The following is a 14,576-nucleotide window of genomic DNA, read 5'->3' on the forward strand; positions in this document are numbered from 1 at the left end:
CTTTCTAAAGTTCAAGTGTTCCTGCATGCACCTCCCAGAGCAATACAAAAATGCACTTCTAAGTTATTAGTTAACAAATAACTTCTCGAGTTCACAGTTTCATAGGCAAGAGCTTAAAAGCTTTGTGTGGAGAAAGACTTACATGCCATGAACACTGCTATATGGAGCTCCATTTTGGTTCTTTATTCAGTGTTTTTTATACATACTGTCGATGCCAGTGTGCTTTACTGTTTTGAAAAGAGCACTGTGAATGAGAAAATAACTGGGACAATTATTGTCCCAGTTTTGTTTCTTGTGATACTGTGAAAATGCAACTTTTTTTCTTTCTTTTTCTTTCTTTTTTTTCTTTTTCTTTTTCTTTTTCTTTTTCTTTTTCTTTTTCTTTTTTTTTTGTTATAACTCAAGGAATTCCTCAAAGCAATTCATGCGGAGTCACTGCATTTAATTAATAGTTATTCTCTCTCAGTGTTTTCCAGGTTTATATAGCAAATCTTCAAACCTTTCTGATGAATTACAATTAGTTGGGCTTTTTTGAGGTATTCTGTACAGTGGAATCTATTTCAAACTACATTTCTCATTTAATGGTAGTCTTTATATGTTGCTAATGTGACCTTGCAACATATAATGATGGTTAATAGACTGAATCACAAAACTAGACTACTTGATCCTACAGAATATTTTCTCTTCGAATTATGAAGAAAAATGCTATAACACTATCATTTTATATCTGCTAATGTATTTTGGAGTCCTTTCAGACTGGCTAGAAGATAGTATTTTTAATAACTTAGGTTTTTTCACAAGTAGCACTTCCTAATTAGAATTTTTATGGCAAAAATTGAAAGACTGTTCAGGAGATAATTTTCTATTTCTGCACTTTTTATCTACCTGTCATCTGAGCTAAGATCTGAGGCTTTCTAATCTTTATTCTTTACATAATGTCTTAATAAAGTCATGATAGCTGCATTCTTGTAGCTTTAAGAGCAATTTGTCATTGTACTTAGGGTGAGAAAGTGTTCAGTGAGAGCTGAGAAGGTTGAGAGGTTTAAACCACAAAGAACTTGAACTACTCGATAATGTTTTCACAAAGCAAATGCTGTAAGGCAAGAGAATGCCTCAAACCTGGCATCTCAAGGAGATTACATTCCCCCTGAAGCCACCGGAGCCTTGCTGCCTACTGAGTGATTGCTGTGTTTTCACAGTCCTTTGTGCAGCTGTCCTGAGATGCATAAAGAGACAAGAGACAGAATCCAACTCATTAGTATGTTCAGAGGTGCTTTGGTTGTCCTGTACTCTGGGCTTGAATTTGGATCCTAGTCTGTAGATTTGTGTTTGTAATTAAAAGATGAAAAAGAACCAAACAACTTATTTTCTTAGGTTCTATACTTACTAAGTAGCTTATATTTTATTCCTCGACTGTTTTCTTTTCAGGAGAATTGTGTATTTGTACTGTTTGTTTATCTCTCACCATGATATTAACTCTGGAAAGTATATGGGTGTTCTAGATCCTGCTTATAAAAAACAGAATTTATATCTTGCAGTTAATGACTTTAACAAGTCTTAATTCGCCAAACTCCTTAATGATCAAGAAGTGATATTTTCTTGCAGATTTGATCTGCCACCACTTATCCTTTTCTCAATGGATGGTTTTAGAGCAGAATATCTGCAAACATGGAGTTCTTTGCTGCCAAATATTGAAAAACTCAGTAAGTTACCCGGAGTGCTTTGTGTCTTTAGAAGTCTGCATATAGCCTTTCTAGTTCCTTTTGCTGCTATGTTGTTCACAACTGTTTCTCAACAATAAGATCCCAAATCAGGTCTCTACCATCAGTTGCATACTTACAGTATTTCATATTCTACATTAATTCTTGTATCTGAATGCACAGCAAACATGACTTTTTTTTTTTTTTTTTTAAAGGCAATTAATATTGGCCTGCAGCTTTTTATTACACAAGTAGTTTGAAACATACATTCAAATACATTTTAAAGCTGCAAAATAGTTCCAGAGCTGGATTTCATTCATTCTCTGTACTCTATTGAAACTTCCTACTGATAAGGAAAAACTGCATTGGGTTTTTGGGAAGTGTCCCTCAAAGATGCTCTTTTAAAGGTCACTGTCTGGATCTACAGGGAGTAGTAAAGAGGAATTCCTTTCTTTGTGAAAGAAAGACTATAAAGCTGATCTGTAACATAAAATTTTCCCTCTCTACCAACCTAAGCTTGCATTTTTGGTGAAGGTAATTAAGCAAGTTGTTACAGAATATATACACCATGAAGGTAACCACAGTGTAGACCTACCTTACAAGGAAACATGAGAATGTATGTGTCATATTTTGAAGTCAGATTTCCCCTCTAATAGCATAGCAAACCAGCAATTAACTGTTGTAATTTTTTCCTGTCTTCAAAACTGTTAGTTTTCAATTTGAAAAAAAAATAATATATATATATATATAAGGAAATCTATGTGAATTGTTATCTTTTGCAGAAACATGTGGCACACATTCAAAATACATGAGAGCTGCTTACCCCACAAAAACATTTCCAAACCACTATACTATTGTCACAGTAAGTGAGAGTTTGTTATTTTTACTTGTCTTTATCTAGACAACACAGAAAGAATCCTGTGGTGCCAGGGAATTAACTCATCTAATGATTAATGACATGAGAAGTCAAGATGTATAAGTGAGGGACAGACACTGTGTATAGGGAAATAAATATTGGCTATGTGGTTACGTCTGTATGTTACCATATTCTGGTCTGTGAACCAGTTATTCCTGGCCCTTGCCATTCTAAGTGTATACAGATGAGTATGGATGAGGGCACTGCCATTTGAGGAATGTCTGTGCTGGGATAGGTTTGGCAGCTGATACATGGCCATGGGACTTAATCTACAGCAGATCAGGTTTTATTTGGGCTGTGAAGATGACAGGGAAACTAAAAAGGAACTTGAAAGGCACACTGAATTCACTAATAGGAATGTGATATTCTATGGGAATTATAAATTATGTTCTGTTTCTGTGATAAAACAGCCATAAAATAATTGTAACACCACATTGCAACGTAATTTAAGATGTATTTTATTTTCAGGTTCATAGGTTTTTACTTGTTTCTTTTCATTTTGCAGGGATTGTATCCAGAATCTCATGGTATTATTGATAACAACATTTATGATGTAGATTTGAACAAGCATTTCTCACTTTCAAGCACAGAAAAATTTGAGCCCTCATGGTGGAAGGGTCAGCCAGTAAGTTTACTTCTATTTATGTTATATCTCTATGTCTAATGGCTCATATGCCATGTTGTTAAATAAAACAAAAAGAGAACAAAATGCAAAGTTGTGTGATATATTTGCAGTACACGGTAAATGTCATGTAGCCTTCAAATTGTTGGCTGACTATGAAACAGTTCACTTTTTGTAAAGATAGAAGAACTCCTAAAATGTTTAACACTGAAACTTAAACCAGCACTTATCCTTTTCATAATGGATGGTTTTAGAACAGAACATCTGCAAACTTGGAGTTCTTTGCTGCCAAATATTGAAAAACTCAGTAAGTTTGATAGGGTTTGTGTGGAGTTTGATTGGTTATTTTTTGACAACTATCTAAAGAATGAAATCTACAAATCTACTTCCAGAATACATCATTTTATAAAACAAACAAACAGCAACAAAAACAACATAACAAAAGTGTTTTCAATGTCCAGGCATGTAAAAGAAAGGGATAGAATAACCAAGAACTTCATTTCCATCAAAATGAGTATTTATGTGTAAATTTTGGCCCATTTCATCGAAGAAGCGCCTGTGATTATAATGCTATTCATTTACTGGAAATATCAAGCAGTACAAAAATGGGAAAAATATAAACACCTAGTATCTGCTTAACATATCTGTTTAATATACATACGTATATATGTGTGTATATATATATATATATAGGGACAGAAAGAGAGAGTTAAATATATATATCCACTTATAGTCTCTATATATACTTATATATAGTATCTGTGTGGTGATGTTTCTAGTATATTATAGTGGCCAGGTTTTACTGCTACTGTTTCCTGAAAGATTCAGTCAGGTTCCTAGCAGAACCGTGGCTGGGCTCTGTGAGATGAATAGGAATACACCTTTTTACAATAAAATCATATAACTGGAAATCATATCTTCCATTGCAGTGGATTCACTTATCCACTCCACTGAATGTGTCATTGGATAGAGGGTCACTCACTGCCTGTTGTCACCTATGAAAATATCTATATGACATCATTTCTACAATGAGAATTCCCAACAAATGGCAACATGTTGACTCCTGTGCTACAATTTTTTTTTCAGACTATGTATATAAGAAACAAACTTCAAATCAGATGTGTTTGTTGGTCAGCAGCATGGTGTATGAAAGAAGAAAGGGAAAATATATGCTTGTAGGCCACATTCCTAAGCCACTTCAGTATTTTGACTCTGCTCATCTGAGGTCCTCCAGCAGTGTAAATGCCATAAAATTGTTTGTTTGTATCTTTATCCATAGATATGGCTGACAGCAATGTACCAAGGTTTGAAAGCAGGCACCTTCTTCTGGCCAGGCTCTGATGTTCCAATTAATGGTACATACCCCAACTTTTTCTATTTATTCAATAGGTAAGTTTTTATAAGGATTATGGTAAATTGCCTTAAATTACTACAAAAATTCAAAATGCCATATAACAGCTGAAGGAAATAAAGAACAAGATTTTTTAAACACCAGTCTGAGTGGCAAGTTCCCTATTACATAGTTATGATTTTACCATGGAACTACCATTAACAGTTAAATTTTAGGCTATTCACAATAAGAAAGGCAAAGGTTATTGTATGTGTGTTATCCCCTGAGACAGTTTTAAATGTTCCAGCCAACTGGAAACCACTAATTTCCCACTAGGAAGCCATCCTAGGATGTAACCACTTCTGTGTTATTATAAAAACTGCCACATTTTAACACAAAAAATTCCCACGTAATATCTATATCTATCTATAATGTCCTTCACAAGTTCTCCTACTTGAGAATAAGCTTTCTACTAATTTAAACCTTAAGTAACTCAGAAGCAGTGGCACGAGCCTATAGAAGGCAGAAACTTGTTGAAGTAAGACCTCTGCATTGAGAAGCTACTGAAAGAAGATGGGCTGTAGACAAATTCCCTCTGATTTTGTGTCATGGTTCTATGTTTATGTCTATGTGCACATTGCTGCTAATTCTCAGGTTACATGCATGAAAATACAATAATAACCTTCATAGTAAACTTTCTTCTTGTGGAAGACATTGATGCCAGCAAATGATTTCAAAAGTTTTATAGTTATTTCAGTAAATGATGATTCTTCATGATTACTAAGTAAATCTAAAGTAAGCATGTAATTACAAGTATTAACAGATAACAAATGTTTGGCTGTGATATCTAGGATTGGTACTCAGAAAACAACTGAGTACCATAGTTTATTAACATGAAGCTTGTGCATGACTTTGTGGAAAAGTAGAGATATTAAATGAGTAAAACTCATTCACAGGAAAGAGGGCATGACCTCATGAAGATTTTTGTGGAGACATTGCTTGCTTTTAAAATATGAAAGTCCAAGGTCTAGACGTGGTGGAAAGAATGAAAAAATAGTCTGACTTGTATTTCAGGTTTTTCTGAACTTGAAAACTCCTTTTTTGCGTGTATTTACTTTTAAACATATAAATAATCCCACCCATATTTCTGTTTTCAATATCAGGGTCTATTCTGTGATTCTGTGATTCTGTGATCATTAAAAATGCATTACATTCAATCAAAAATGAAAATAATAAAACTGATTACTGGTATATTAATGTGATGCATCATTCTTGCAATCCAAGTCATTGTCTTTACCATACAGGGTGTGCTCTGTGTATACGTTCTTTGTATACGTTCTTTGAAATTAGAAGGGCAAATCAGAAAGGACTTGCTGATATACTTTTTTTTTTTTTTCAGTTCAGTTGCGTATGAAGAGAGAATTTCAGGAATACTAAAATGGCTTGATAAAACCAAATCTGAGAGGTAACAGCAGTATTCCAATGGTTTGTAAGAATACAGCTTAGAAGGATTTTAATACTTGGCAGCTGAGCTTTCTGTTGGTATTTGTGAAACGTGGAATCTTCCTCACCATCTCAAATGAGAATTTGCTGAACTTAAGCCTTTTCTATAAGTACAGCCTGTGGCACAAGTTAAATGAAATAACATCAGATGAGGAATCACTGCTTTTTATATTTGGAGTGATAAACTACCGTGTGATATGTAAACAAGTGAAATCTTTTATATCATGATTTGTTACCAGATTTCTCTTATGTATGCAGTTAGGAGGTACTCTGTAGAGCCTCATCACTTAAGCAGATTGAGGTAATTTTGGTGGTAGTTCCCATTTATATCCCAAGGAACAGCTTGATTTTTCTCTTCTAAGATTTTGAAGTTCTAGGGAGTGTTTTCTGGATTCTATTATAGATACTGGATACAGTTTCTGAAAATGTAATTTCAAATAATTCATGTTGGTTAACTACAAAACTCACAGTAATGTAGATGACTGTATTTGCTGTCTGGTTTTTGTTGCTGTTGTTAAGTAAATTGTATTTATTTACAATTCTGTACATATTTCCTTTCATTTCTTTTTAAAATGAAAGTATTCTTTTGTAATTATGTCTCCAAGTTTTCACAGTATTCCTTTTTTATTTATTTGTAACTCAAGGCCTGATTTCTACACTTTGTATATTGAAGAACCAGATACTTCTGGACATTCATTTGGACCAGTTAGTGGTGGTGTAAGTAGCTTTTTTGTTTTTACTAGACTAAATATCACTAAAAATGGATGAGTACTAAGAACTTATCCAATTTATCAACTTGGAAAAGATACTAGATCAAAAATTACCACGATTCTTATATGAGTTTTCATTCCATTATATTCTTGTTTGTGATTGAGCGTGCTGTTTGGATTACAGCTACTTTGGCTCATACACACTGCTGAAATCATAAGAGACTGGCAGAAAATCATTGCTGAACATGCTGTTAGAAATAATATTAAGTTTCAAGCTGCATGTATTTAAACTGAACTTGAATTTTATCAGCAAGGGATATTTGGAAGCGTGTAGCCTAGCAAATTCCCAGAACTGTCTTCTGTTTACTTTCTATACTCTACTTCAACGTTTCTTGTTTTGCTTTTTACTTGCATGCACAGAAGATATTACATCTTTAAGGAGACTAGGATTTACTGTAACAGCTCCCTCCTGGAATGATTTTGTGCAATATCTTTGAAAATAGTCTTCCACAGAGGGCCTTGTTGTGGTGGACAGGGATGAAAAAACTCATCTTTGTAGGATAGTTTTAGTCTGTCTAAATTAGAAAGTGAAGTGAATTTCTCTTTGTCCACAAAAGGCACACAGTCTGTGACTGCATGCGTAATTGTATATGTGTGTGTATTGTCCGTGCATGCAAGAAATTCGAGAGTGCAGCTAGGGGAACAAAAGGCATGCAAATGCTCAGGCTTAGTCAGATCTTGTCCTTACTGCTCGCACTTCAAAGAAGACAATAAGTCAGCTGTGCCAGTTAGAGAAGAACCATTTGCTGTGAAGTTCTGCAAGGTGGGTTGTGCTAGATTTCTCACGTCGCTTCAGTGGTTGCCAGTGGTTGCCAGCTTCTGCAGGAAGCTTAAAGGGACTTAAGTGACTTAAATGCTGCGCTGGTCTAATAAGTAACATGTGTATGTAAATATTTTCAAAATGCCTTTTATTGATAATACAATGGCATTGTGATATTACAAAAAATTATGTGCAATGCTATAAATATCACATTTTATATAAATTGAGAGTATGGAAAATTTGATCTTAATGTGTAAATTTTTTTTCAATTAACAAATTTTAAAGTCAAGACAATAGAAAAAAAATTAATAGATTTAAAAAAAAAAAAGTATTTAGTATAGGAAATCCTGTGGTGGAGTAGTGGGCACACCTGTACTCTAGTAGGGATGGCAAATTGCGCTGGAGCAAAAGAAAAGAAGCAATATTAAGAACATGAAAGCTAACAAAAAAACATGCTTTTTTTAGTCTTTCATGTTTGCATTAAGTGATAACTTTTAATCAGTAAAAAGGAAAGGTTCTAAGGAAGCTTGTTTTTCTCACAGGTAATCAAAGCTTTACAGCTAGCAGATCAAACGCTGGGAATGCTAATGGAGGGGCTTAAACAGAGAAACCTTCACAACTGTGTAAACCTCATTGTTTTAGCTGATCATGGTAATGTATATCATTTTGTTTCTCAGTGTTTCTCTTCACTGAGTCATTGTTTTCTTTTGCTGTATAATATATGTACTTATTACTTTAAGTTAATTTTATAATTCACTTTATCTAGAAAAATAATTGTTTCTGTATTCTTTAGGGATGGATATGACCTACTGCAGCCAATTAGAATACATGACTAATTACTTCAGTGAGATTAATTTCTACATATATGCTGGGCCTGCAGCTCGCATTCGAGCACGCATCGTTCCACAGAACTATTATACTTGTAAGTGTGGACCAATCCTGGGATTGCACAAGCAGTACGACAGGAAATAAGTAAACATAAAGCAGACTTTCCTTGGCATAAATCACAGTCTAAGTCAGACAGGAACAAGGTATTCTGAGTAGTCCAATTGAGTGAATAATGTTGTTTTTTTAATGTGACTTAATCTCCTTATAATTGTTGAATCATTTCTACTAGTGGTCTTACTCTTTCTGAAAGAATTTTCCTTTGTAAAGTGTCCAGATTAGTTTCTCAGAAAGCTGATGTTTGTAACTGAAGTTGCTCTTCTAAAATGTGAAAAGTGAATGTGCTAAACCATGCTGAACTATCTTAAAGTATATCAATTCATCTTTCCTTTATAACAGTTGACTCAGAAGGAATTGTTAAAAACCTCACAGTAAGTAAATATTTTAATACTTTTTCCTAGTAGTCACTTTTTTTACTTTTTTTTTTTTTAGTTCAAGATATACATTAATACATGTGGGGTGAGTGTGATGTACAAACTGGGACTCATTTGAGAAACTTGGTGCCTTGTATTTCTTTACATTTATCATTTACAGTGAGTTAAGCATAAAAACAACTCTCCATCTTTTCTTTCCTTCGGTGCCAATTTGTTTTCTATTTTGTGACTAGTCCTAGTCCAAACAGTCGGCAGATGTTCTGATGCTTTCAGAAAAACTACTCAGCTTGGAAAAATACTAGGCTATCTCAGCTAGGTATATTTCTGATGAAGCACCACTAGATGTCTTCCTGTAACCTGCTGAAAAACTGAATGCTGAAAGTATGCTACCTGTAGCTTTTGTGAGCCACATGAAGTCCAAAGAGCAGTAAACTTTCCTGGTTAAATTCTTATTGATTCTGAATACCTTAGAACACACCCTTTGTTCCTCAGCATACAAGGATGCATGGAAGTAGAATATCAGAGGTTGAGAAGGAGCCTTTTCAGTGTTGCATTGTCTAACCCACTGACCTGGAACATTTCATACCAAAGAGCATTCTCTAAAGGCAACTGCAGATTCTGCATATTCTCTTCCCTGGTTGAAACTGCTACCTTTATTAGTTATGAGGAGAGGTGTAACATCTCTGTCTTCTAAGAATAACTTGGTATGAGGAGATTTCCTCTTCCCTTGTCAGTTCATACTTACTGCTTGTGTATTTTTTTTCTTTCAAGTTGTTAGGAGGAAGGTTTTGGACAGAGAAGGGAATTGTGTGTTGTATATTACTGAAGTCATTTCCCTCTATTTTTTCTCTTTAATTAGAGTATTGTTTGCAGAATGATCTCTTCTGAGCAAACAGAATTGCTGAATCCTTATTTTTCATTTCCCACTATGTTTCTTAGTTTACTATTAGGGACATTTACTTTCATTTCACACAATGATGTCCTTCTACGCAGAGCATTAAAGGTGAAAATGTCAGATCAGAGCCCAAACATACTGTAGTCTTGTGTATTGTCCGTGGAATAAAATATGTAAATTTCTCTGGCTTAAACAACTGGCTAGCAGCTCTTCACTTGATGTTTTCAGTGTTCAGTGTTGCCCCAGTGCTGGATTAGTGAACTGGATTGATGTCTCTGAAACATCACTACGATGATTTCTGGCAGCTGGAGTGGTTCCTAATGACCATATACAGTTAAATCATTGCAGCATGTTGTTTTGCTGTCAGTAGACTCACAGTGGCATGCCTGTTAACACAGCAGTTATATTAACACATTAAATGTGGATGTAAAAGTCTTCGTCTAACAACTGAGCACTAGACATCACCTGTTCAATCTTACAGCTAAAACTCTAGACTGTACTGTGTTATGCATACTTGGTTTTCTTTGCTATTTATTGAATGGTGTAGTGATAGAAGATGGCAGAAAATCATTAGCTGCTAGGAAACATTCTCCTGTAGGTAGTGAACTTACATACCAAATGCCAGTGGCATTAGTACAGACATATAGAGTAAGCATTACTACTAACTGTCTTTCAGTCTTAGTATTACCTTTACCACAGTATTGGTGTGCTAACTGTTATAGCAATAAATATTATAAATAAATATTATAGTAATGTATTTCAGTTCCAAAATAAGTCACTTTTCATTCTATTGCCTCTTGGGCCAGAAATGGGATCTGCAGGTTATTGAAGAAGCACGCTCCGAATAATATGTTTTGTACTTATATTCCTGTCACTAGGATGTTTGTGATAATAATGAATGATTTCTGGTGTATTTTTGACACTGCATGAAATTCACTACTGGATTTTCTTCTGTCATACAGTGCAAAAGGTCACCTCAACACTTTAAGCCCTATCTGACACCTAACTTGCCAAAACGATTTCATTATGCTAACAACATTCGTATTGATAAAGTTCATCTTCTGGTGGATCGACAGTGGCTGGCTGTGAGGTATCATCATCTTTATCGTCATGTTTTTTTCCTTTTCATTTCTCTCACTAATACTTCCCTCATATTCAACTTTTCACCGATGTCCTGGTGCCTCTGAAAACAGGATACATGGGCATGACAAGTGTGTTGAATCAATATAGAATGACTATCTCTTTATTTTTCCATGTATCTCAGCAACGGGTAAATTTAAGCAAGTGTTAGTCATCATAAGAAAAGGTCTCAGTTCAAAAATGGGCATTTCTTCTTTTTTTAAAAAAACATTGATTCAGTAGCTGTATAGGATACATTATGTTTCTTTTCATCACAATCTGCATTACCAGACAGAGAGATCTATGTAGGCTTGAACACAGGATGAGCAAAAGTAGTGCAGTATTATTTCAGAGTCAGTTCTAATAACATACAGGGTCTGTGATTCGGGTTGATAATTGTTAGCTGACCTTATTTATGCCATTTTAATTTACAGTATATGATGGTTTCTCCTTAGGGACAACAGTTACACATTTTGTGATCAGGGTAACCATGGTTATGACAATGAATTTAAAAGTATGGAGGTAAGATGATTTTGATTCAGGTCTTGCGTCTTCTCACATAGAAAATCAGAATGTGCTAGATGAACCAGGATAATATGTGTCACTTTTTGCAGTGTGCTTTTTCTTATATGTCATCCAGACCTGTAAACTGTGAACACATACTAGATACACAGATTTCTATTGCTTTTCATCAATGTGTACATGTCTTGGCACTTTGGACCCTATAGTAAAACTTATTTTGTCTCACCTTAACTCCATAGAGCTATTAAATCAAGCATCTGTGTTCAGATATGGAACAATAAATTCTTTCCTTTTCTACTTAAGCAAAGACTGAAAAAGCTCCATAAGCTCTGGGAATTCAGTAGAGCATCTGGAGGCCTGCATGCTCAAATTAGCGTAATCTAATTTTTTCTCCTTGTCTTACAAGCCCTACACATGTTATCAGAATAAAAAAAGTCATTTTTGTGTAACTTGTGTATTAGTGTAGCTTGTACTGAAGTTTTTTCTCATTTTCTCTTCTGGTTACAGTGAAAAAGTGTCAAAGTCTTGAGCTTTTGAGCTCCAGAGGATACATTTCTTAATGTACTTTCTTTAAGCAAGGTTGAGCATGCCTGTATTCTGTGTCTAGTAACCAGAGTCTTCCAGATATTCACAACTGTATTAAAATCACGTTTATATACCAATAAGAACAGTGCTCAATGTTTGCATGGTAAAAAAGTTAAAATTCTGGAAACAGTAATCATAGATAGTCTTACGGTGGTGACACAGTAATTGAGTAAACATGATTTTTCAAAATAGTAATGTCTTAATGTTGTATTTTAAAATAAATTTAGGATTTTTTTCCTATTATGAGAACGTGGGAATATTATTTTAAAATAAATTGTTGTCCTGCTTAGTCATTTTCCCAGTGTTTCATGGCAAGCAGCTCAAGAGGCTTATAAATTAACAGAAATTAATGTGAGACTAAAGGTTGTATTAGTGCTCTGTCAAAATGCTTGCAGACCCCAGCAGGGGCTGCCCAGTACCATTGGTGATACTGCCTTAGGTCTCTGCAAAGCTTAAGATGGTTTTCCTCAGTTCCCTGCTGCTTGCTGTAGGCACCTAAGCTACCCAAAGACTTTTGCTAATGTAACATATGTTTAAACGAACAAAACAAAACAAAAAAACACCACAAAACCAAACCTTTTATTTCTGGCTTGATGTTAGCCTTTAAATGGGATGTATGAGTGCCATGACTCTACATTTCTTGAAATGGCATAACTTTTACCAGCTGTTGCAATGAAAATATGAAAAAGAGTGAATTTGAAACACATCAAAAGATAATCTTCATAAATATAACTGAAAATGTTAAAGAAAGAAATAAAAAAGCAGATAAGAAAACAATTCTTCTTCAAGTTATATGAAATGGGCAAAATTTGCCTTCTTGATCAGAGCAATCCTGTTTTGTAACTTTTATGACAATGTCCCTGTTCAAATAAAGTACAACTGAATTACTTTTTAATTTGAGTTTCTTTACATAACAACTTTTGTTTTATTACAATCCAGGCTATATTCCTAGGATATGGCCCAAGCTTTAAAGAAAAAACAGAAGTGGATGCTTTTGAAAACATAGAGGTTTACAACCTTATGTGTGGTGAGTAGAAGGCATCTGGTGCTTAAAACGATAAGCCAACAGTGTTTTCAAATACAGGTGTGTTGAGAGCTGAAGGGTAACTAAAACTGTAATGAACTCATCCAGAAGCAAGGTTTTTAATACAAAATGCAAAAGCCATGACATTTTGCCTTCTGTATGCTGAAACGTTCACTGCCAGAACTTGTTCTGCTTTGGATGTTGTCCTGATTGCAGGAGTCCACTAAAGAACCAGAGAGAAGTGCTCCTGCCACTTGGGCTTGCTGTTGAAATGGTACCTGTGGAACCATTTTCTGCTAAGAACCTTGTAGAGGGTCACAACTCTTGTATCTTGAGGTGGATGATTGCAGCCCTGGCAGTGAGCAGTTAGGAAGTACAAGCCTCAGAAAATATGGATTAAAGGATCACACAAAAATGCACTAAGCTAATATGCTTCATAATGTGATGATTTGCAAACAAGTTTGTAGTCTGCATAAAATTGAAGAACCTTACGAATGTTACGGCAATGTATAAAATTGTGTGAGTAGTATTCAGATATATTGATGCAGTGGGAATACCAGTAAAGCTTTTTATCTAGAAAATTGCATGATGATAGTAATTAACTCAATAGTTTCAATAATTGAATAGGCTATTTTTTTCTATATTTAGAAGAAATGCATAGAAAATGGATAGAATTGCAGATTGCCACGTTAAAACTATCGTTTTAGCTTTAAAATACCTTTAAACTGTGTTTCAAATTTTCAAATTTTCCAACAGATCTGCTGCAAATTACACCAGCAGCAAACAATGGCACACATGGTAGCTTAAATCATCTGCTAAAAAAACCATTTTACAGCCCTTCATATGCAAAAGAAGAGTCATCTCCTGTTTCATGTCCGGTTTCCCATCTGACTCCCGTAGATGAACTGGAATGCACATGCCAGGGTGTAAGTAGGAGTTTGGGAATATTTTAATCATGTTTGGCAAGTGTGTTCTTTTTTAATTTTGTAAGCAGCAGAATCATTCTGAAGGATTCTATAATATTTTACAGGTGACAAATGCTTCAGTAATTAATGAGAGGTTAAATCTCACCACAGATGAAAGTAAGTAGTGAGAGATGAAAAGGACAGCAACATTTTTAAATTTATGACTATTTTAAATTGCATTTTATTGGTTTCAGTGGAAACTTTGGCAGTGTTAACTACAATTTAATGTGAAATAGGAGAGCCAAGTCGGAAACTTAACTTTTTTTCCTTGTTTCTTTGCATTTCTATAAAAGATACTAATTGATGCTTTTGTAGTAACATTTGTGTGGAAGAACTAAATCTGAATCCAATTAAAATACTGGGAAAAATTATACAGGTTTCAGTGGAAAGCTTGTGTACTTCTGGACTGTATTGCCATAACTGTTTTTTTGCCACTTTGCTACCCCAAGCTTTTCTTTGGTGAAAACTCACATTATTATTATCATTATTATTATTATTATTATTATTATTATTATTATTATTATTATTATTATTATTATTATTATT

General features: G+C 34.5%; 1 protein-coding gene across 2 annotated transcripts in view; it reads left to right on the plus strand.

Moving 5' to 3' along the window:
* The window catches only part of ENPP3 (ectonucleotide pyrophosphatase/phosphodiesterase 3), a 32,870-nt gene that overhangs the window by 10,075 nt on the left and 8,219 nt on the right, over positions 1–14,576 (plus strand). For both annotated transcript variants that reach the window (XM_042893951.1, XM_042893953.1), the window contains 14 exons: positions 1,606–1,703; positions 2,483–2,562; positions 3,122–3,241; positions 4,518–4,627; positions 5,968–6,033; positions 6,716–6,788; positions 8,144–8,252; positions 8,395–8,523; positions 8,886–8,917; positions 10,778–10,905; positions 11,390–11,456; positions 12,981–13,068; positions 13,822–13,991; positions 14,096–14,147. In XM_042893951.1, coding sequence (XP_042749885.1) covers positions 1,606–1,703; positions 2,483–2,562; positions 3,122–3,241; positions 4,518–4,627; positions 5,968–6,033; positions 6,716–6,788; positions 8,144–8,252; positions 8,395–8,523; positions 8,886–8,917; positions 10,778–10,905; positions 11,390–11,456; positions 12,981–13,068; positions 13,822–13,991; positions 14,096–14,147 — 1,322 coding nt within the window. The remainder of the gene's footprint in view (positions 1–1,605; positions 1,704–2,482; positions 2,563–3,121; positions 3,242–4,517; positions 4,628–5,967; positions 6,034–6,715; positions 6,789–8,143; positions 8,253–8,394; positions 8,524–8,885; positions 8,918–10,777; positions 10,906–11,389; positions 11,457–12,980; positions 13,069–13,821; positions 13,992–14,095; positions 14,148–14,576) is intronic.

Source organism: Lagopus leucura, unplaced genomic scaffold, assembly GCF_019238085.1.
Source record: "Lagopus leucura isolate 7727_CA_CO unplaced genomic scaffold, USGS_WTPT01 Super-Scaffold_73, whole genome shotgun sequence".
Lineage (NCBI taxonomy): Eukaryota > Metazoa > Chordata > Aves > Galliformes > Phasianidae > Lagopus > Lagopus leucura.